Here is a 24664-nt window from a genome sequence, read left to right on the forward strand (position 1 = left end):
CGCTGACCGCATCACGCCCCCCCCGACATGCCCCCCAATGACGCGCCATCTGCGTCACGCCCCCCGGCACGCCCACCCCAAGAAACGCCGGGACTTACGCACGTCCTGGGGCTTTGCGCGCGCCAGAAGCCTATGCAATATAGGCTCGGCGCGCCCAGGGGGGTTTTAAAAGGGTTACGCGCGTACCTTATGCGTGTAACCCTTTTAAAATCCGGCCCTATATCTTAATACACACATGCATGCACACATGATAAGGCCCTACCGCATGTGATACCGACTGCATCATGGCAGTATTATTCTAATTAGGGGAAGGGGAGGAGTGTGGGTGGGGTTTGGGCGGAGTTATCTCCTGGCAGTACCGCAGGAAATAACTACACCTTTTCCCATGGTGCTATGGGGGCAATAGTGTGCGGCACGGCCTCACCACGGCAGGTGAAACCGCAGCGCCATGATCCAGCCAGCTGTTCTTGGTAATCCTAACAGAAAAGCAGGTATAATACCTATAGTATGATGAATGGAAAATGAAAAAAACTTTCTGAAAATGTATTTAAGATTGGCTCTAAGTATGGTCCTAGACATTTCTTTGTGTGTTTCTGAAAAAAATGTTGCTGCTTTACAAGACAGCAAAAACGTGTTAGGTGAACCGGTAAAAAAATTACTTCCTTTGCAAACTATCTCTCAGCTCTGAATAAAGTAGAAAAATTAAGCACAGATGAGTAAAAATGATTATGGATGTATTTATTTCATTAAACTAAACTACATTAATGTGACATTAACCCTGGACACTGGTAAGGGATAGCCACCACATTTCCCTGATGATGAAAAATTAAAGGTTTAATTGTTGACATTCACATCATTGCATATGTTCTTTGCAACTAACATTTATTGCATGAAATACAATTTGAGGGTGAATTGTGCTTCTAATGAATTTATAAATAAATATCAAAACTAAATTAAAAAGAAAACAGATCTTTTAGAGATGATCATATTAAAGAATGCTCTATGAACAGGAATAGACTTCTTAATAAAATTAGTGTCAGATCTTAAATCCAGAGAAATATTTTCCAAACACTGGTTACTGAACATATCAAATTCAATTAATAATTATTGTTAAATTATAAAATAGTGCTTAGAAAACTGTGTGGATGTATAATCTATTATCATTAATGAAATCATAAGGAATGTATAATTCATAAGACATTAAAATGTACATTTGTTTCTAAGGTATTTCAGATAATCAAATGCTCTCTATATTTATACACCAGACATATATGTAGTAATAGCATAATAGTCACTGAACTGAGTTTCTATTTCTTTGGACAGTGAAATGTATTCTCCACTACAATCTTGTAGTATAAAATGCAATCTAATGGTGAGTGAGGCATACATCACTGCATGGACAATGTCATCATTTAGGGTAAATTCTGACTTTGATCAAAGATTTACACATTGCAGATATGCAATATGCAGCCAAAGCAAGAACTGCCCATAGGACTGCTTTCATCTTTCTGGGAAGCTGGATCTTTAAAAGAAATAAAATGTAAAAGGTATCTGTCTACACATTTTCTGGTGAAGTACTGCATGAGTAAGTGATAAAATCTGAGTCATCCTCCGTGAGAGTATATCCTAATGAAATGTCATTGTCAGACAAAGTAAAATGCAATATCTTTTAAACAACTATATTTCCATAAATACTGTACTACTATCATTTTATTTATATTACTTTATACACCAATTGTAGAAAATGCATTTACTTATTCAGTCAGACCAGCTATTGCAGACACTAACAGAATTAACGGCTATTAATAACTTACCAGTACAACTGGACAGATTGATGTGGGTGGTAAAATGTGATCTTTCAAGAGTCCACAGTCACATTCAGGTTTTAGATGTGAAGCACATTTGTTGTGAAGCTATGGAAAATAGAGAATAAATTATAAAACATCACATCAGAAAGAAGAGCACTAAGCAGTGTTTCTGAAGAATTATCATTTTGGATATAGTAGAAACATGTACTGAATCAAAGTGCCATAATACTACAAGAGGCATGATTACTGTTCAATAATCAAGAGTTGCATGGTTTCATGTACAAAAATTCAAACTTGATCCAGCACAGCAGGACTGATTTCTATGGTATATTCTGCAAAATAGATGCAATACGGTTTGGCAAATAAAATCTTTATTCTTAAAATGTGAAAGCTAAAAATGATTTTAGCAGCAGACCTTTATCACTCCCCTTAAGCCACCACACAACTCTAAATCTATTTCATCTCTCTGAGTACACTGGTAGGCAAGATGTAACCATCTAACAGAATACAGATACTGTAATTTCCTATCCACATATCCCATAATAATATCATCTCCTATATCCCCTTATTTGTAAATGTATCTTAGGATACAATTTTATTACAATTGAGTAATCAGGATGAGAACAAATAAGGTAACCTGAAAAAACGTTATAGCATTTGGCCACTTGGCGAGTAAACCACAACTATAATGACAGGATATTATGGGTGCCCCAAGGGAACTCCCTGTTTAAAAAACAACTATAGTACAGGATGAATGTCAGTTGTTTCAATGATCTATGGAAGCAAGATGACTGCATGATAATGAGATATATTCGAGTTAACTATTTAAGGAAATGGGCCAGGCATAGAAGTGGTATGGTTGCAAACCAGATAGAATTCTACCACTTGCACACAATGGAACTTCAACAGCATTCATGTGCATACTCTATTAATCACCTCATAGATGAAGGCCTGTTATAGAATATCAATGCTGCAACTATTGGCAGCTAATAAAGATTTCCCACCAATAAAAGTGGCAATGAAGGACATGAGTATTTATGCAGAAAAATAATTATATGTTATACAGAAAAGGGGATAAACATTCTGTCAGTCAAGAGATCTAATGTGGAATTATTCTAGAAAGGTGAAGTATTTTCACACTCTGTCAATCAAGCTAAGTTCCATTCCATACAGTTATAGCTGCAACCTTTGTAACCTTTCATTCTATTTTGCACTGAAAAATGCATCCATAAAACTCATAAGAAATGCTTTAAAAAAGAAATCTTTCATTCTTAGCCACAGTGATAAATGGATCCAGAACACTGTTACACATTATTACACATGACTTAATTTAAAAATGCCCATGTTATTACCTATTTCAAGAGTAATTTTTAGCCACAGGGTTTGTACCAATGAGCAAAGCATTCCTGCCCAATGAAAACTTACCCATAGAGATTTGCACCTACTTTCTCTGTGAAAATTTGTTTGATCAGAAACAATATTTGTAGGTTCTAATAATCAAAATTACCTGTGGAAATATCTTTTAATATTGCCCTCTAGAAGAGCATGAACTCATCAGGTACATAAAAACACAATGATTCCCTGAAAGAGATTCTACCTGATAGGATAAATAAATTAAAATGTAAAAATATTTCTGATATAGTGAATGAATGGAATTCTATTCTTCTGAAGATAGATGATTATCCCCTATTCAGACAGTGACAGAAAGAACCAAAAACCTAAAGCCCAATGGTATTCCAAAGATTTAAGAAATGCAAAGCGACTATTGAGGAAAGTAGAGCGTAAACAGAGGAAAAATAAATCAGTCTCCAATTTAGAGTTATACAGAATCCAGCTTCAAAGTTTTTATAACAATCAATCTGGAAAAGAAAAAAGTATTTAAAACATAAGATTCATAGTCATCTATATAACCCTAAGGCCTGGATTCACCATTCTATCGCAGAATGGTGAATCCAGCAAAAACGGAGGGGTGGGCCTGCGAAAGCTGGCAGCCTTCGCACCACCGCAGTGTTTTCACTGCCGGCTTTCGCACCCAATAACGCCACCGTGAAAGGTGGTGCTATTGGGCGTGCTACTGGTGACGATAACATGGCTTACCTTATTGCCGCCAGCGAAGACACCACGGAGTCCGCCTCCTCGCCACTCCAACTCCTCCCCTCGCCACCCCGGCTCCGCCCCCAGCATGCTATCACATGCGATAAGCGTTTGAAAATGACCCCCTAAGTTTGTTTTTGCAATGGTGAAAGCCCTAATCAAATATATTGCTGAAAGTAAAAATGACGTCACTACTTGCCTAGTCCCTACTAACTGTAATAAGATTTTAGCATTCTTATAGGAGAAGATTATGAAATAATATTCAGTTTTTCCTCCTACCTCAGGTGACATCACCAGTATATAAACCCGAAGAATTGGAGTTCTTTTTCTTTACTATTGGAAAATGAAATAGAGTCGTTTATAGCAAAAACAAATTCTTCATTTTGCCTGCTAAATCCAATTTCTGCCAACTCTTAAAAAAATTAAGGAAAAATTTAGTTCCTTGTTTAACTAAAATTGTCATGAATCGCGCTGCCCGCGGGTCCCCCCACGAGCAGGCACTCACCATTTGCTGCTTTTCTTCAGCCGACGTGGCAGGACGCCGCCGTCAGCCTCTTCACGCGGCTGGAGCCGCAGACTGTGATCTCTCTTTGCGGCCCGGAGGCCGCCCGTGCTGCTCCCCTTCACCGCGGCTGGAGCTGTGGACTTTCCTGCCATCAGCGTGGCTGGAGCCACCCCCATCACCTGGATATTCGCAGCATGGAGGCCACAAGCCCCGGGCTCGAGTAGTGGCTGGAGCTGCCCCTGGGGCCTCCTGCAGCGGCTGGAGCCGCTGCCGTCATCGGGTCTGCTCCTCAGGCCCTGCCCTGCTTCCTCTGCGTCTGTGCAGGCCTCTGTCCATGGTCCTGCACAGCTCTTCCTGCTTCCCTTAGGCGCCGGCGCACGCCTCTCTTCAGGATTTAAAGGGCCAGCCACAGAAAGTGTGGCTGACCCCCACCTATGGAGTGGACTTCCTGCCCAGCCCTATAAAGGGCTGCTCCGTCAGTCAGTCTTCGCCTTGCATCGGAGTTGCTTCACTCTGGAGGCTCCTGCCTGCCAGAGCTCCATCAGGTCTTCTTCGTCTTCTCCATGGAGTTCTTGTTGTCATGCCATGTCAAGTTATGTTTTCGTTGCCTGAGGTCCCTGTCCAGGTGTCCTGGTGTCTCGCTTTGATCCTCCGTTTCCTGATGTTCCAGGTTCCCTGATGTCCTGTTCCTGCGTCTTCATCTTCAGTGCTCTTGAGCCTTTTGGTACCTGTTAGGACGGGGGTCCCGAGCGTGGACTAGCCTACAGGTGGACTGGTGTCTTGTGCTCTTGAGCCGTCATGTCCTGCCAGCCGTTGGTGGAGCTTCGGACGACATCGGCTCCGTCATTGGAGTTCTGCTTCGACTGGATCTTTCCCTGCGCTTGTCCCGCTCCCAGCGTGGTCCGTGACCAGTCTCCTCGGGCTGTGTAGGGTGCGCAGTGGGACAGGGTGGTCTGCGACTCAGTCCTGTGGGTGGGCTGAGTAGGGCGCCCTGAGAGACAGTGCCAATGTCCTTCCGCCCAGCTTCTCGTCTCATCTGGACTTCGTCAGTTTCTAGTCTCGTCCTGGATGCCATTGCATCACTCTTGGTATCATATCTTGTTCCTGATGTCGTCGCATCGACCCTGGTCCGGGATGTCTTCGCATCGACCACTGGTCCGTGATGTCTTCGCATCAGCTTTGGTGTCAAATCTACTAAGAATATACAGGCCTTCCAGACAGCTCCGTTCTCTCGACAAATGTACCTTGGAAATTCCGCCAATAAGATCTATCAGTCTATCACTAACACGAAAACGTGTTTTTTCTGTAGCTGGTCCAACATTATGGAACTCTCTCCCAGATCATACCTGATTAACAGCAAGCCATAGAGAATTCAAAAAACTATTAAAAACCCACCTCTTTACACGTGCATACAACTTATACTAAGATCTACTAACATAAACTAAGTATTTTATTGTAATTGTATTTTAATTGCTGTATGTACTCAAAAAACTCAAACCGCACCTATTCCATTACGATTTCAGATCCGTCCTCCAAGCTATTCTGTTCTCCAAGATCGACTATTGCAATTCCATTTTGCATGATCTTCCAGCCTCTACTATTAAACCTCTCCAGTTGCTACAAAATGCAGCGGCGAGAATTTTGACAAATACCAATCGGAGAGAGCATATCTCTCCCATTCTAAAAGATCTCCACTGGCTCCCAGTAAACTTCCGGATCCTTCATAAATCTCTCACAATCATTCATAAAAATATCCACCAACAGACCCCTCTTGATCTGCTTCATCCTCTCAGACTGCACTCGACGGCCAGGCCTTTAAGGGATGCCTACAAGGGATCCTTACACGTTCCTCCAATCAAATTAGTGCACCACTCAAATATCAGAGACCGGTCATTCTCTACCGCAGGCCCTTCCATTTGGAATGCCATGCCTCCGGACCTCAGACTGGAGACCTGTCTAATAACTTTTAAAAAGAAACTAAGCCTTCCCCACTACAAACCCCATTGCCTGATCAAGAATTGTTCCATCACTCACTTATGTAAACAAACTTATCCATATTTTCATGCATAGTAACTATTAAAGAGGTTGGCTCCTTGCCCCCCTCTTTTGAATATAGTATTTATTTATTTCATTCACCCCCTCTTTATTTCTTACTCCAAGTTAAGGCATCCTTATTATAATGTAACTTTTATGCTCCTTTATCTCTTGTTGATTGGTTAATTATATTTTCTGCTTAGTTCAATGTAAACCGAGTTGATTTGATTTGTATCAAGAAAGTCGGTATATAAAAGCCTTAAATAAATAAATATGTAATAATTTTGTGTATGTTTTAACTTATAAACCATCTAAGGATAGACCCCTACCCCATTGTGCGGTATATAAAAACTTTTAAATAAATAAAGAAATAAATAAATAAATAAATAAATACATACATACATACATACATAGTATATCTTCCAGGTGTACTGAGATTTGTTTCAGTTTTTCTGAATCATCACCTTTGAATATCATTTCTGACATGGGTATATCTCATACACCTTCCTCGGTGAATACTGAAAAAGAATTAATTTAGGCTCTCTGCTATGGCTTTGTTATCCCTAAGGGCTCCCTTTTCATCCCTTGACTCCCTCACCAGCTTTTTACCTTGAATGCACCTGAAAAAGTTATTATGAGTTTTTGCTTCCATGGCAAGCTTCTTTTTATATTCTCTTTGCCTTCCTAATCAATGTTTTGTATCTGACTTGCAAAGGCTTATGCAGTTTCCTGTTTTCTTCATTCGGGTCCCTTTTCAATTTCTTGAAATATGTTCTTTTAGATGTTATAGCCTCTCTCACACTACCTTTCAACCATATTGTTAATCATTTAGCCTTCTTTCCACTTTTTCTAATACATGGAATATATCTGTTCTGCGCTTCCAAGATGGTATTTTTAAACAATGTCCATACCTGAGCTAAACTCTTAACCTTTGCAGTTTCTCCTTTCGGTTCTTTCCTAACCATTTTCCTCATTTTATCATAATCACCTTTTTGAAATGCTATCGTAGTAGATTTCTTTTTGCGCTCCCTCCAGTTATTAAGTCAAATATGATAATGTTGTGATCACTATTGCCAAGTCTAGTACTGTTAACTCTCATACCAAATCCTGTGTTCTACTAAGGACTAGAGCTAAAATAGTTTTGCCTCTTGTTGGTTCTTGTACCAGCTGCTTCATAAAGCAGTCATTTATTTCATCTAGGAATTTTACTTCTCTAGATTATCCTGATGTAACATTCACCCAGTCAATACTAGGGTGATTGAAATCACCTATTATTTCTGTGCTGATGATTTTGTCCGGGTGGGTGCCCACCTCAGCACCAGTGATCATCAAACAGTATGGTTTGATATTGCAAATATGATCCGGAGAAGTCACACAAAGAACCAAGTTTTGAACTTCAAAAAAACAGACTTTGTAGAAATGGGGAAATATCTGGAGGCAGAACTTGAAGGCTGGGAGAAAATGGGAGAGGTCAGTGGGCCTAACTAAAAGGAGCAATTACAAAAGCAACAAATCTATATGCTAGAAAAGTAAACAAAAGTAGGAGAAATAGGAATCCAATCTGATTCACAAAGGAGGTGGCTGATGTAATAAAGCAAAAGAAGCAGCTTTTAAGAAATATAAAGAATTCCAAAAAGTGGAACACAGGGAGGATTATCTGGCAAAACTGAGGGAGATGAAGAAAGTAATCAAGAAAGCAAAAAGTCAGGCATAGAAAAGGATTGCCAAGGAGATAAAGCAAGGTGACAAAACATTTTTCAGATACATTAGAGAAAGGAGAAAGGTCCATAGTAGTATAGTGAAATTGAAAGTTGCTAAGGTGGAGAAAGATGAAGAAATAGCAGAAATATTAAACAAATACTTTGGTCAGACATAGTGAGGGCAAAGGTGATCGGCGCCATTTTGAGACGTGATCAATTCGGCGCCATTTTGAGATGCAAAGTGATCGCATCTTGAGACGCAAAGTGATCGAGTCTCAAAATGGCGCCGATCGCCTTTGCCCACACTATGTGTGATATTTGCAATATCGGACGGCCTGCGTGCAGGAGGTCACTCCCGGACCCCCGCTGGACTTTTGGCAAGTCTTGTGGGGGTCAGAAGGCCCCCCCCAAGCTGGCCAAAAGTCCCTGTGGGTCCAACGGGGGTCCCGGAGTGACCTCCTGCACGCCGGCTGTCCGATGCCAGGACTCAAAATGGCACCGATAGCCTTTCCCATACTATGTCACAGGGGCTACCAGTGCCATGGTAGGAGCACAAGATGGCGCCGGTGACCATGTGACAGGGGCTGACCAATGGCACCGGTAGCCCCTTTGACACAGGCTATCGACACCGTGATGAAACCGGCAAACGAGGGTGTGAGAATGCAGGGATGGCTTCTGGATTCCCCGCTGGACCACCAGGGAGTTTTGGTAAGTCTTGGGGGGGTCAGGAGGGTGGGGGGTTGTCGTTAATTTTAATTTTAGCCGGGACACAAATTTAACTCGCCGTATTAACGCATCGGGGCGCCATACGGCCAAATGTAATGCATTTGCGCCCCGACGAATTTGAATCACGAATGCAACGTTAACTTTTTAGCTGCACATCCCTATAATCCACAATCGCCTTCTCTCCCGCCTATCTGACATAGGCATCTCAGGCTCAGCCCTTCTATGGTTCAAATCCTTCCTGTCCAATAGACAGTTTTCAGTCAAAATAGGCAAAGCTGAATCCACACATTATGCCCTCTCCCATGGTGTTCCTCAAGGTTCCTCCCTCTCCTCTACCCTATTCAATATTTATCTTTCTCCCCTTTGCCAGCTTCTATCTGACCTCAGCCTCAAATTCTACCTTTACACCAATGATGTCCAAATCATCATACCGATTCACGACTCACTATCTGATTCCCTAAAACTCTGGGATAAATGCCTAACTGCCATCAATACTCTACTCACAAACCTTCACCTGGCTTTAAACACCTCCAAAACTGAACTCCTTCTCATTTCCCAACACCAAACACCTAAACCCTCCCTTGCAAACGACCCGGCATACAGTTCCATCTCTGACCAGCTCTATGTACGTGACCTCGGTGTTCAGATTGACCAGTAACTGAACCTAAAAAAATACATCAACACTATCCTCAAGGAAGGTTTCTTTAAGCTCAAAGTCATGAAAAAACTAAAACCTTTACTCCATGCTAATGATTTCCGTACAGTCATCCAGGCCACCCTCTCTTCAAAAATGGACTACTGTAACTTCCTCCTCCTTGGGCTCCCCCTTTTCCACCATAAAACCGCTCCAAATGCTACAGAATGCAGTAGCAAGGACCATCTCAAATGCCCGCAATTTCTGATCATATTACTCCGATCCTTAAAGACCTTAACTGACTCCCAATATCCTCACACATCCACAATAAAACCTTTTCTATCATCCACAAATCTATCTTCAGACACACTTCCAATTGGCTAGATGAGCCGTTCCGCCCCACACCTTCTAACCGCCCCACCAGAGCAACCAATACAGGTGCCCTCCACGTGCCATCCCTCAAGAAGGCACACCTAATATCCACGAGGGACCAAGCCTTCTCCATTGCTGGTCCTACCAACAACCTCTGTCTTGAGCCTTGTACTTTCAAATTCAGATCCAAATTAAAGACTTGGCTCTTTAAACAGGCCTACCCAGATTAGACCCTCCGCTCTCTTATTCCTTGCTGCAACAATACTTTACCGGAGCTTATGTATAAAGTTAGATCACTTTGTTTACCAGGTTTTGCAATTTATTACATTGTTTACCTATTTATTGCATTCGTTTTTGCACTTGTTTTGCACTAGTTTTCTAGCTTCTAGCCATCGCTCTTGTTCCTTCTAGTCCCTCACCCTGTACCTGTTTAATGTAATTTCAACCTGCAGTTATGATGTAAACTGGTATGATGTACCTACTAATACTGGCATAAAAAAGGTTTAAATAAATAAATAAATTGCATGTTCTCTATCTTTGTTCCTTTGGTACCATATTCCTGCTGTTGATGCCCTATGGGGAGAAAAAAAGCATTAGAGATACAAGAAAGAGGTAAGGGGCTAGTAGGAAGGCAAGAGATAGAGGGAAAGGTTGGGTCAGCACTAGGAATGGTGGTGCCCCAAGTCAACTTTTGCTTTAAGGTCCCACCCCAGGCTGCTACTACCTACTCCTCAGCCTTCTTGCTTTAACACTCAGGTTCACTTCCGAGGTTGTTGTCTTCTGCATGCAAACATGTGTCCAGGTCAACCTTGCCTCTTTTTGTTATTTCCTTGTTTGTGAAAAAATTACTGCCATGCTCGGGAAGTTGAGGAGCAACAGGTCCCTCTCTCTTCTTCATCATCCACACTGCAGGCTGCTACCATTTCTAAGGTTTGCTGGAAGTTGTAGTCTTTGACGCTGCCAGAGTTTGATTGAGCCCAGCTACAGTGGAGCCTTGAACACACTACAACTCCAAAGACACATTGCGACCTGACATGCCACACACACTCTTCCGACTGGACACACGCCTGCATCAGAAAGACAACAGCTGCAGTTTTAAAAGTAGAAACATTTTAAAAGTCCTTTAATTTTTGGCACCCCGAGCTAATACCTCACTGGTTCGCCCTTTTTTCCCGCTCTAGGGAAGTAGCTGGTGGATTAGTGGGACTAGGAAAGGCATTGGAAAGGAGAGGGAATCAGGGAAGAGGATGAGAGGCAAATAGAATAAGGTAAGGGTTGGAAAGCAGTTAAAAAATAGAAAGAGTGACATTTAAGCTTCAAATAAAATGTATATAATCTAATTAATTTCTACAATTTAAAAAACAGCCACAAATAAGCGGTTTTATCAAATGAAATGGTTTTCTTGTAGGGATTAATTTTTCAAAGGTTTCCCCAGGTAAAATCAATATATATGTGTATATTTTAACCATTCCAGTCATTGCTCCCAATCTAGCTATTATCCTTTACTACACTGATACTAAGACATTTAGACATGTGGCAGTCCTTTATGATAGCAATAAAGCCATTATCTGTACTTTTGCTTGAATGTCACACAACTTTAACTTGTGATATTTGGCATGTGACAGGATATAAATAGCTTTGATAATCCATAGTTCACATCATACCATAATTATAATACCATTTTTCTCATTTAACTATTTCATACAGCCCCAGGAGTGTATTTGTACTAGAAATCTATTGTGTATGTGATTCCATAGGTAATATTTTAGTTCAGTAACATATTTAGTTGAACAGGTGATATATTGCTCCTGAATTTAGATGTTGATATATTGCATAGTTTAAAAGGGTAGTGCAACCTGATTCAATAGATTATACTGTAGTATCTATTAAACATTTCTCAGTAGGTAATTTCTCCATCCCTACATAGGTTATATTCTATATATGATCAACATGCCATTCAAGACGTATTTTGTGTATTTCATCAATAATACACATTTACTTTAAAAAATTAATGTATTTAACACCACTTGCAATAAATTCACCAGACAGCATTACTGAGTTTTAGGTTTGCTGCCTCCTGCTATGTACATTATCCATTTGCATTTAGGCTGCAAAATTGCCGTTCAGTTAGCTACTTAGCATAAAAAAATTAAAGCCTAACAAAAATTGATTTATTAAAGGTTAACAGAAAAGCTTTTCAAAAATGAACTGCATGATAGTGTTTCTGCTAAATATGAGAAAATACTTTATATATGCAAATTAAAGATAATGAATGATAGAATGGATTTATTTTTCTTAGAACTTATAGATTGGTTAAAGCCTGCAGGAAGAATAACATTCCTTGCTTCTCTTCACAAAAATAAATTCACAACAACCAGGAATCATTGATAACCTATGGTGTGAATGGAAAACACAATAATATCATTTATGCAAATATGTGCTAACTGCGTGTGCATCTGCTATTTTGTATAAGCGCAACTCTTTGAAAATTCACCTTTAACAGTTTTTTGCAATTTATACCTAACAATCAATCATCATGGATTAGGCAACAATACATGTTCAGGTAAATTACCAACAGTACTGATTACATCTACAATATTAAACATTGTTCTTTTCTTTAAGTTCATTATTATAGTCTTAAATAGGGATGTGAATTGTTTTAGGACGATTAAAATTATCGTCCGATAATTTTAATATCGTCTTAAACCGTTATGGAACACAATACAATACAGATTCTAACGATTTATCGTTATAAATCGTTAGAATCGTGAGCCGGCACACTAAAACCCCCTAAAACCCACCCCCGACCCTTTAAATTAAATCCCCCACCCTCCCGAACCCCCCCCCAAATAACTTAAATAACCTGCGGGTCCAGCGGCGGTCCGGAACGGCAGCGGTCCGGAACGGGCTCCTGCTCTGAATCTTGTCGTCTTCAGCCGGCGCCATTTTCCAAAATGGCGCCGAAAAATGGCGGCGGCCATAGACGAAAAAGATTGGACGGCAGGAGGTCCTTCCGGACCCCCGCTGGACTTTTGGCAAGTCTCGTGGGGGTCAGGAGGCCCCCCACAAGCTGGCCAAAAGTTCCTGGAGGTCCAGCGGGGGTCAGGGAGCGATTTCCCGCCACGAATCGTTTTCGTACGGAAAATGGCGCCGGCAGGAGATCGACTGCAGGAGGTCGTTCAGCGAGGCGCCGGAAACCCTCGCTAAACGACCTCCTGCAGTCGATCTCCTGCCGGCACCATTTTCCGTACGAAAACGATTCGCGGCGGGAAATCTCTCCCTGACCCCCGCTGGACCTCCAGGAACTTTTGGCCAGCTTGTGGGGGGCCTCCTGACCCCCACGAGACTTGCCAAAAGTCCAGCGGGGGTCCGGAAGGACCTCCTGCCGTCCAATCTTTTTCGTCTATGGCCGCCGCCATTTTTCGGCGCCATTTTGGAAAATGGCGCCGGCTGAAGACGACAAGATTCAGAGCAGGAGCCCGTTCCGGACTGCTGCCGTTCAGGACCGCCGCTGGACCCGCAGGTTATTTAAGTTATTTGGGGGGGGGTTCGGGAGGGTGGGGGATTTAATTTAAAGGGTCGGGGGTGGGTTTTAGGGGGTTTTAATGTGCCGGTTTTTCGATTTTTCGATTTTTCGATTTTTAACGATTTTTAATGATTTTTCACGATATTTTACCCCCCCAAACGGCAACAATACGATTCCCTCCCCCTCCCAGCCGAAATCGATCGTTAAGACGATCGAGGACACGATTCACATCCCTAGTCTTAAATACGCATAATATTAATTCCTAGCCTGTTTGATAAAACTACTTACATCATAATAAGTGTATTCAAAATCATACTGAATTTAATGAAAACATCTTCATGTACTAAGTGATAAGGAGTTATTCTGCTTTAATATTTAAAATTTTAAGACATTTATAATTGCATATCTAGGAAACAATCTTGAAAGAAACAGAAACAAATTACAAACATAATATAACATATGGACATCCTAACTGAAACTGAATATAACCAAAGCTCAATCAAGTCCAAAAACATGAAAAGGATCCAAAGGCAAAAGACATGAAGACTTGCAGCATCACAAATTTCAACATACTTTTTCACTTCAAAAAATGACAGAATACTTAAATAGATTTAATCCAATTTGTCCCTCAAAAATATTAGACAATTGCTCAGGATAATAAAGAAACATAGGGGTAAATTTTAAGACATGCATGCGTGTTACCTGGTGCACGCACATGGACATGCAATTTTATAACATGCATGTGCAGGCGTGCACATGTTATAAAATCAAGGGTTGACGTGCACAAGGGGGTGCACAATTGTGCACCCCCTTGTGCGTGCCAAGCCACGCTACCTTCCCCATTCCCTTCCCCCTAGCCTGACCTTCCCCCCCCCTTCCCCCTAACCTTCCCTCCATAGCACTACTGGACAGAGATCTGGTTGAAGACATCCAAAAGATAGGAAAGAAGGGAGAAGTGGTGATCGTTGGAGACTTTAATATGCCAGATGTAGACTGGAGAATCCCATCTGCAGAATCTAATAATAGTAGAGAAATAGTGGATGCCCTGCAAGTAGCTTTGTTCAAACAAATGGTAATGGAACCCACGAGAGAAGGAGCTATACTCGACTTAGTGCTCACTAATGGAGATAATGTCTCTGATGTCCAGGTGGGCGCCCACCTCAGCACCAGTGATCATCAAACGGTATGGTTTAACATCACAAAAAGGATACGGAAAAGAAGCACAAAGACCCGAGTTTTGCAGTTCAAAAACACGGACTTTGATGAAATGGGGAAGTACCTGGAGGAAGAATTAAAAGGCTGGGAGAATGAGAGAGATGTAGATCAACAATGGACCAATCTAAAAGGAGCAATTACCAAGGCAACTAATCTATATGTTAGAAAAGTAAAGAAAAGCAAAAGAAAAATGAAACCTATCTGGTTCTCAAAGGAGGTGGCTGACAAAATAAAAGCTAAAAGAGCAGCGTTCAAGAAATATAAAAGATCCCAAAGGGAGGAGCACAAAGAAGAATATCTGGTAGAACTGAGGGAGATGAAGAAATTAATCAAGAAGGCAAAAAGTCAAGCAGAAGAGAGGATTGCCAAGGAGGTAAAGAGAGGTGACAAAACATTTTTCAGATACATCAGTGAAAAGAGAAAAGTTCAAAGTGGTAAAGCGAAATTGAAAGATGGAAAGGATCAATGTGTGGAGAGAGTCGAAGAAATGGCAGAAATATTAAATGAATACTTCAGTTCTGTGTTCACTAAAGAGGAACCTGGAGAAGGACCGTCACTAGTTAACAAGAAATTGGAGGGGAGTGGAGTAGATGTAACTCCATTTACAGTAAAAAATGTATGGGAAGAGCTGGAGAAACTGAAAGTGGACAAAGCCATGGGGCCTGATGAAATTCATCCCAGGATACTGAGGGAGCTCAGAGATGTGCTGGCGGGTCTGCTGTGTGACTTGTTCAATAGATCCCTAGAAACGGGAGTGGTGCCGAGTGATTGGAGAAGAGCATTGGTGGTCCCGCTTCACAAGAGTGGGAACAGAGAAGAGGCTGGTAACTACAGACCGGTTAGCCTCACTTTGGTGGTGGGGAAAGTAATGGAGTCACTGTTAAAAGAGAGAATAGTGAACTATCTACAGTCGGGAGAATTGCTGGACCAGAGGCAGCATGGATTCACCAGGGGAAGATCCTGTCAGACAAATCTGATTTACTTTTTTGATTGGGTAACCAAGGAATTGGATCAAGGAAGAGCGCTCGATGTCATCTACTTAGATTTCAGCAAAGCTTTTGATACGGTTCCGCACAGGAGACTGGTGAATAAAACGAGAAGCTTAGGAGTGAGTGCTAAGTTGGTGACCTGGATTGCAAACTGGTTGACGGACAGAAGACAATGTGTGATGGTAAATGGAACTTTCTCGGAAGAGAGAGTGGTGTTAAGTGGTGTACCGCAAGGATTGGTGTTGGGATCGGTCCTGTTCAATATCTTTGTGAGCGACATTGCGGAAGGGATAGAAGGTAAGATTTGTCTTTTTGCGGATGACACTAAGATCTGCAACAGAGTGGACACGCCGGAAGGAGTGGAGAGAATGAGATGGGATTTAAGGAAACTGGAAGAGTGGTCGAAGATATGGCAGCTGAGATTCAATGCCAAGAACTGCAAAGTAATGCATATGGGGAATGGAAATCTGAATGAACTGTATTCGATGGGGGGGGAAAGGCTGATGTGCACGGAGCAGGAGAGAGACCTAGGGGTTATAGTGTCTAATGATATGAAGTCTGCGAAACAATGCGACAAGGCGATAGCAAAAGCCAAAAGAATGCTGGGCTGCATAGGGAGAGGAATATCGAGTAAGAAAAGGGAAGTGATTATCCCCTTGTACAGGTCCTTGGTGAGTCCTCACCTGGAGTACTGTGTTCAGTTCTGGAGACCGTATCTACAAAGAGACAGAGACAAGATGAAAGCAGTACAGAGAAGGGCGACCAGAAAGGTGGAGGGTCTTCATCGGATGTCATACGAGGAGAGATTGAAGAATCTGAATAAGTACACCCTGGAGGAAAGGAGGAGCAGGGGTGATATGATTCAGACCTTCAGATACTTGAAAAACTTTAACGATCCAAAGACAACGACAAACCTTTTCCGCCAGAAAAAAATCAGCAGAACCAGGGGTCACGAGCTGAGGCTCCAGGGAGGAAGACTAAGAACCAATGTCAGGAAGTATTTCTTCACGGAAAGGGTGGTGGATGCTTGGAATGCCCTTCCGGAGGAAGTGGTGAAGTCCAAAACTGTGAAGGACTTCAAAGGGGTGTGGGATAAACAATGTGGATCCATCAAGTCTAGAGGGCGTGAATAAAGTGGAGGCAGCAAAACACTGCACGGAGCGGCAGTAGCCATAGAGGCATTCACGGAGCGGGATGCCAGTGGCCAGTAGTTATTGTTCCACCTTCACGGAGCAGAAGGATGGAGGGCTGCTATCTCCAAAAAAAAATAAAAAAAACAAACAAAAAATAATAACAGGGGTGGGTAAGAGTATGGGGCAAGGGTGTGGCCTGCTTGTTACAGCAGTTGCTACCCCTAATTGAGCTGGATGTCACTTGGATGCAGATACAGCGCTGCTCTCTAAATTGGTGGTGGGGTGGAGGGGAATTGGTGGTGGGGTGGAGGGGAATTAGGGCTGGAGGGTACTGGAAGCCAATAGTAACAGGTGGGAGAGAGAAAAAGGGAAAAGAAAATGGATAAAGTGCGTAGCTTGCTGGGCAGATTGGATGGGCCATTTGGTCTTCTTCTGCCGTCATTTCTATGTTTCTATGTTTCTATGTTACTCTAACCCCCCTGACTTTTATCTTACCTTTTGCACCTGCCTCTGGGCAGGCGCAAGTTGTGCACGCCAGCAGCCTGCCGGCCCGTGATCCTCCGACACAGCGGTAATGGCCACTGTGTCGGAGGCCTCTGGCCCTGCCCCACCCCCCCAGACCACCCCTTTAGTAAAGCCCTGGGACTTACATGCATCCCAGGGCTTTTTGAGCATTGCCGGGCCTTTTGAAAATAGGCCCGGGGCGCATAAATCCTCCAGATTTACGCGCATAACCTTTTGAAAATCTGGCCCATAATGAATGTTCTGATATACTCTCAAGTTTCATAGGGAAGTTTCAATAAGAAATCAGCACCAATCAATATTTCTTATGTCCTTAAGTCATTATTATTTATATGATATAATGCCATTAAACATCTAGACAGTTAACAAAATAAAACTTTTCCTTCTTTTCTGTGTAATCCAACTTAAGTCAGTGTAGACAGAGCCTTCTATCATTTCTCCCTCTGATGTCTCTTGCAATGTGGACATATTCAAACTGTCAATAAATAAAATTGTGATCCACAAATCTCCTCAGCTCTACCATTAATCTTTCTAGACAGAGCAAATAAACTTTAAAAGCCAGAAGAAAAGTCTGAAGCATCTGAAGGAACTCAATGAGATAGCTCTTAAACATATCCACCCGGAGGTGCTGATTCACCATTGGACAAGTTCAGAAAAAACAGACTCCTCATCTTGATAGTGCTCTCCAGTAATTCTATCTGATAATGTATAGTCACATTTTCTATGCATATATTCAGCTCGGTTCCTTGAACTTCTTCCATCTTCTAAGCCCTAAACCTTTTGCACTAAGGCGATAATTTAAATGCATAATCAGTTCAGAAATATAAGCTGAAAGAAACCCTATTGCTTTCCAGATCACTTCAAGAATAATTGTTTTAAGACATGAAGACTCTAATCCAAGTAAGTCCTGGGGTAGCTCTAAATCCACAGATATTCTGCTTTTGTCTTCAGTTAGATTAAGTCCACTGAATCCCATTCTCCTTCCAGGTATTTCTTCAGCAATCACAAGCCTAGTGGCCTACTTGCTTTGCAGCATACTGATAGTCCTTCTTCTCCTGTTCTCTGCCTCAAATGTCACATTGGCAGCATTTCCCTCTACCACAGTTACAGATATCTCACTGCAGCATACATAGTGGTACAGGTGCCCAACAAAATCCTTTCCACTGAAGCTTATGGCAGTGCACATTTCCCAGAACAAAATATGCTTCATACAGTTATATGGCGGACAGCATGAAATCTAGCATGGTCTCTCAGGATTCCTTTCACGGGAAGGAAGAAGCAGATATTGTGCCAACAACAAATTGGCCCAGAAGACACTTGTAAGAACCCTGCTTTCTTTTCCTTTAACCAGGACATGAGTGCATAAAAGTATAAACTAGAAGTTTAACATAAAACTAATGGACCATACTATCTGGAATGTGTACGTATTTGTGTTTGCATGCCTACATGAATTTAGAAAATACCTACGTCTGACTCCTCTTGGGCCCTCTGAAATCTCCTGAAAATGTGATAGAAACTAAAAAGTTATTAGGTAGAATAATTATATGCACATATTTGTGAAATACCAAGATCTGAAAAATAAAGCCCTGTCTAATCTTTGTGGAGCCCCTGACAATTCCTGAAAATTTGGTGTAGCTCAGATGGAAAACAAAATGTTAGTAAGTGGTAATTGGAAAAGATGTATTCAGTGTAAGTAATATGCACACATATTCTTGAAAATACTAGAACCCCCAGACAATATATCTTCATGATTTTCATGGAACCTCTCATTTCATGAAAATCTGGAATGGGTCAGATGCAAAATGAAAATGTTATGAAGTGGTGTAATTGCACGTACATATTATTGGAATACGTGGCTAAAAGAATTTTCATGTGGATTTAGATTTTGGATTTGATTATACACCTTTTCAAATCTGCGCTCAAAGCAAGTTACATTTCAGGTTTGGTTGGAAGTCACTGACCCAAGATTTTACAATCTATGGCCTAGATTCCTCAAACTGCAGTAAATGTAGCAGAAATATGGTGCATTAGCATCCTGCAATAAAAAGATGGGTGTGGTAAGGGTAATTAAAGACACACCAAACCATGTAAGTAAGTATTGCATCACATGATAAATGACATGTGATATAAAAAGGTAACACAACACACGTCATTTTATGTATGACGTGTTATTTTCTTTGTTTATATATACCTGCTACCTGCACCTATCTCTTTGAGGATGTGTCAAGCTTTGGAGAGGAAGGTGAGGAGGTGAGTTGGTGGTTAGGTGTTTAGGAGTTTTTCTAGTGATTACATGAGTGAGTGTCCAGTTTAGTATTCTTATCTGTTTTACTTTACCTTGTCTCTTGTCTTTATCTGTGTGTGGAAGTTTTTATGAGTTTGTCTTGTTTGTCCCTTTGTGTGGAGGAGAGGAGTAGTGGAAGAGTGGCGTAGAAAGGAGTGCTGAGGAGAGGAGTGGTGAGGAGCAGGAGAGGATAGAGCGTGGAAGGTGTGGGGAGAGAAGAGAGAAAAAGTGTGAGGAGAGGAGGAGGGAGGCAAGAGGAATAGGAGGAGGTTAGAGGAGGGAGGAAGAGGAGGAGGAGTAGGAGTAGGGACAGTAGGAATAGAAATAGGGAGGAGGAAATGGATAGGAGGAGGTGGAAAGGGGAAGAGGGCTAGGCATATGAGGTGGCAGGAGGAGGATGGTAGGGTAGGGCTAGACAGAGATGGCAGAGGATGGGGGGTTGTCAGGGCAGATTCAGGGGGGGGGAAGGAAGGGAGGGGAGCAAGGATTGGGAGCAAGAGTGAGGTTAGGGACACCTCTCCAGAAGTAGAAGTGGCAACCTGATCCTGTTACAGTCTGGTGTGGTTGTGGATCCTGGATCGTAGTGAGAGTTGACTCCACCCACAGGGAGGAGCCCTGTGGGGACTCACTATGATAGGCGTGGCCTCAGCCACCGAGTGGAATGATGATATCCCTGGTAGTGGCCCGCAAAGCGGGGTACCCCAGGAACTCCTCTCCCAATGACACATCTCTCAGGGTAGATCCAGTAGTGGCCCGCAGCACAGGGTACACCGAGGATCAGCAAGTAGAAGTTCAGAGAAGTGCAGGAGGTCAGTAGAGCAAGGTAGATGATGGTACTCACTAAGTAGTGTAGATGAAGGTAGCTGGGATGAGCACAGTAGTGGCCCGAGGCATGGGGTACACCGGTGGTTCCGTCAGCAAGGTGGTAGAAATGAGAAGCATACTCACAAGGCTGAACTAGGCAGGATCCTGAACAAGGATAGATGGATTCTCCAGGCAGAACGGCCCACCGAGGAGTGAATAGCCAGAACGTGACAAGGCCCCTGGGTTCCTGAGGCGTTCTAAGTCCAGGGTTGAGGAACAAGTTCAAAGTAGCGAAGTGACGTGTCTCCAAGAGGAGTGGAATAAGCAGGAAGGAAGTCCTTGCTAACTTGTAGGAAGCATAGGCTGGATGGATTAAATACACTGGCAGGTGACGTAATGTGGAGGGGACGCCCCTGAGGTTCCTGCCATGACATGAATAAGAGAGGGCGCATGCCCTAGATAAGCCCCGACTCAAGATGGCGGACGGGATCATCTACGCTGTCCCGGGGACACCGAGGAAGGCGGTGTTTTCAGGCTGAGGCCGCCATGGCTCTGAGAATCACTGCTGCAGGGAAAAGAGAGGTGAGCAGCGGAGGTCGCAGCTGTCTGTGACCGACAGGCACAAAAAATCCTCTAGCAGCCAGGCAGGCCATGTCTACGCACATTCAAATTCAGCGTGGAGGACAACAAGCAACTCATCACTGGCGTCCTTCAGAATTAACACCTGCTGTTTGGTAACCGGGCTGCGATGACCTCCAGGGATTTCAAGGGCCAGATATGGTGGACTATCACTCAGGCCATATCCCAACACAGTGGCATCAAGAGGACTGGAAAGTAGATGGACCACTGCTACAGGAACATGAAGGCACAGTTAAAGAATAAGGTGGCAAGCAAGAACAAATACATGCACCATACAGGAGGAGGAGCCCCTTGCCCAATTGTCCTGACACCAATAGGGAAGTGGCTGATTGAACAGCTGGGACTGGATATGTTTGAGGGAATGGATGAGGTCCTGGACATGATAAGAGCCAGGGCTAGTAAGTCACATCACCTGTAAATTTCAAGTCTGCTACAGATGTCCATATTTTTTTGCATGATGCTCACATTGAATGATGCAAAAGTGCACATCTTATGCAAAACAGTGCATGTGCACTTCTTAGCTTCATACTTATATCTTCTTCTTGGGTTCTACAGTTCTCGCCCAGAAAATCACTGGTCCCAGCCATGAAATCCCAAATACCAGTAGAACAGCTCCAGGTCTCAGTGGCCCCTTGCAATTGGATGCAGAGACACAGTGGAATGAGGAAAAGGAGAAGCAGCAGCAGCCACAGCAGCAGCTACCCCCTGGGTCGCCCATACCCCTTGATGCCATGTTAAACCTCTCCTGCTTTATGGAGGGAACTGCCCTGCCATGGGAGGAACCAGCTCAGTCACCACCTGTCTCCAGCATGTCATGTGACCAGCGGGATGTACAAGCCAGCCAACCAGATCATACCATAAGCCCCGTGATGCTAGCATTGGAGCCACATAAGCACCTCAGCGACCACCAACCCCACTACCTGCAGCACCAGCAGAGGAACCAATAATGCAGGCCAATTAGATTGCATTGAAGTTCCAGAGTAGGAGTTTTCTCTTTTGCTCTTGTTGCTCTTCCTTGAGAGCATACTATGACCTTTCCTTTTTAAGGCCTATGCCATATGGTCTCACTTGTGAGAAATTTGCCTAGTTAGAATGGCCATTGGTATTCTTGCATGTAATGTCATGTGGGTCCCAAATCTCTAACCTTGTGAAACCTTAAGACAAAAACCACACAATAAAAAGACACAACAAGAAAGTAGAGTTTCAAAATATGTGACCATTTTATAAAACAATATTTGTAGTCACAACATTCAAAGTAATTTAACATCTTTGGTAATCACATTCCTCAAGACAAGATCTCAAAAAGCACATGATATTGTAACTGAAAGAGCCAGCACATTTTGTGGATACATGTACATACACTGTTACAAATGGCAACACTGCATATACAGACAAATGATCTGATCCTTTAGCAAAATGATAATTACAGCAAAGAACCTAGAAAGTGGAAGTGGCAAACCAATTTCTACAGCACAGCTCTAATGTTAGAGCTGATGCCAACATAACAATGTCATGGAAATAAAAGCCCCCAACAGTCCATATTGAAAGAATGCATTCAAATGGGACAAATAAGGGCCACAGCAGCAACTTTGACATAGTAAGCTGCAGTACCAGGACTGGAGAGAACAGCATGGAGGCAGCAGGACCAGAACTAGAGAGTGCAACATGGCACCAGTAGAACAAGGTCTGGAGAATGCAGCAAGGAAGCAGCAGCAGGATCAGGAGATGAGACATTTTTAAAGATGGCGCCAGCCATCCAGTGCTCCCTCCATGTGACAGGGGCCGGCCAATGGCACGGATATCCTGTCACATGGTAAGGGCAAAGGCCATCGGCGCCATTTTTATTAATGGCAGCCGACGGCCCGAGAGCGGGAGATCGCTCTCGGGACCCCCACTGGACCACCAGGTACCTGTAAATGTTTTTTGGGGGGGTCAGGGGGGTGGGAGAAGCAAAGGGATTAGTTTTAAAGGGTCGGGGTGGGTTTTTTGTTTATCGGCCTGGGGAGCAGCCGATAAACAAAACCGCGATTGGGCCCGATGGAAAAAAACCCACATGTGAATCGGAACCGGAATCGGAACCGATTCCGGTTCCAATTCACATCTCTACCCAGCAGGTTTCTTCCATGTAACTGACACAAGAACTCTGTAGACAGGAGGGGCCCAGAAGGCTTCTTTCATCTAGCCAGCATTGGAACTCTGTAGACAGGATGGGCCAAGCAGATTTCTTCCTTCTAGCTGGCACAGCCACTCTGTACAGAGGGCAGGCCTGGCTTAGCTGGAACTGTCATTTTTGAGTGGAATTTGTCAAGGTTAATTGGTAGCAATCAGCTTCATGGGCCTTTTCCTCCCTGAGGCTTTATGCTTGTGTTGCCTTCTCTGGAGAACATACTGTTTGCTAACTATTGGGAACATGGGCATGTATGTGAGATAGGCAACATCTAGCTAGTTATCACCTCCATATGCAGTCAAGTAGTCTAGATGTAAAAAAGCTTGGGTAGAGGTGATGTAGCAATGTCTTCATTCTGTTGATGAACAATAGGTCATATAGCTATGCTTATGTTATAGTGCAGCTATAACAAATCATTGGCCTCTCCATTGTGAAGACATACCAGCTCTGACCAAACAATGACCCTTCTCTCTGGGTCTAGCATCAAATATTGTCATCACATAAGCCTATTTGGAAAGTAAATTCAACACTTGGTCTTGTTCAGCTATAATGAGCTGATTTGTGCAGCTGCCGGTGCCAGGCTCAGAGAGTAGATAATGTACATCTAACTCTTGTCTGGTCTTAGGTGGAGTAACACAAATGATCCCACAAGATAACACTGGGGCTCTTAGATTAGTCTTCACTCCACATAAAAGGTAGGAATTGCATTAGCTTTTATAGGTTGCACAATTTCAAAATATATGTACTCTACTTGCAGCCTGCTTGAACACAGTGTCATCCCAGAAAGTAGCATCTATTTAAAGCTCATTGAGCCTGATGTGTGCCAACTGAGGAGTCATGGAGGTGTGGAGGATAGAGAGTCCCCATTGCCTAGGAACAGAAAGTGATGAGACCTGCTCTTGCTTAGGACCAGGTAAAGTCTGATCTCTGTGTTGTTAATGTCCCTTATCAGCATACATTATTTAAACACTTGCTTCCATGACCTTATAAACAATGTATGCCAATGTAAATAAGTGAAAAAAAAATACTTGTATTCTGTTTGCCTAGTTGAAAAAAATCCCAGAAATGCTGCAGTGGTTAAAAACAAAGAAAGATAAGCTGAGAGAGCCAGCCAGTGTTTTCTTGTCTCATTCATGCCTGATTACCTTCTATGGTTCTGAAGGACAGCAAAAGCAGGCTTCAGCCAGGTGAGAAATCAGACAAGAAGGGATTCAGCTCCTCCTGTTGCAGAGGAAGTAGGACACACAGCAAAAAAAAAAAAAAAAAAGAACAACCAAGCACAAAGAGAACACTGAGAAAGTTGCAGATGTACCTTTTGAATCAGCCAGATCTGCAGGGAAGAGAAAAAAGGAAGTGACATCAGCCCAGATCTCCAGTAATATAAATCACTCTGGAAAAACCAGAACAAAAGAATTAAAACCAGTGCAGCCTAGATTGAAGTAAGCATCGAGAAATCCCTTCATATAATTTTTATTTCAAAACGAAGCTTTAAAAAAGTTTTAGAAGATAAAG

General features: G+C 42.7%; 1 protein-coding gene across 1 annotated transcript in view; it reads right to left on the bottom strand.

Annotated features, from left to right (window-relative positions):
* Window positions 1–24664, bottom strand: part of LOC115084307 (diacylglycerol kinase beta-like) — a 450875-nt gene that overhangs the window by 139767 nt on the left and 286444 nt on the right. Inside the window, exon 4 of the mRNA XM_029589000.1 lies at window positions 1815–1913. Coding sequence (XP_029444860.1) covers window positions 1815–1913 — 99 coding nt within the window. The remainder of the gene's footprint in view (window positions 1–1814; window positions 1914–24664) is intronic.

This window comes from Rhinatrema bivittatum, chromosome 2 (assembly GCF_901001135.1).
Source record: "Rhinatrema bivittatum chromosome 2, aRhiBiv1.1, whole genome shotgun sequence".
NCBI classification, from domain to species: domain Eukaryota; kingdom Metazoa; phylum Chordata; class Amphibia; order Gymnophiona; family Rhinatrematidae; genus Rhinatrema; species Rhinatrema bivittatum.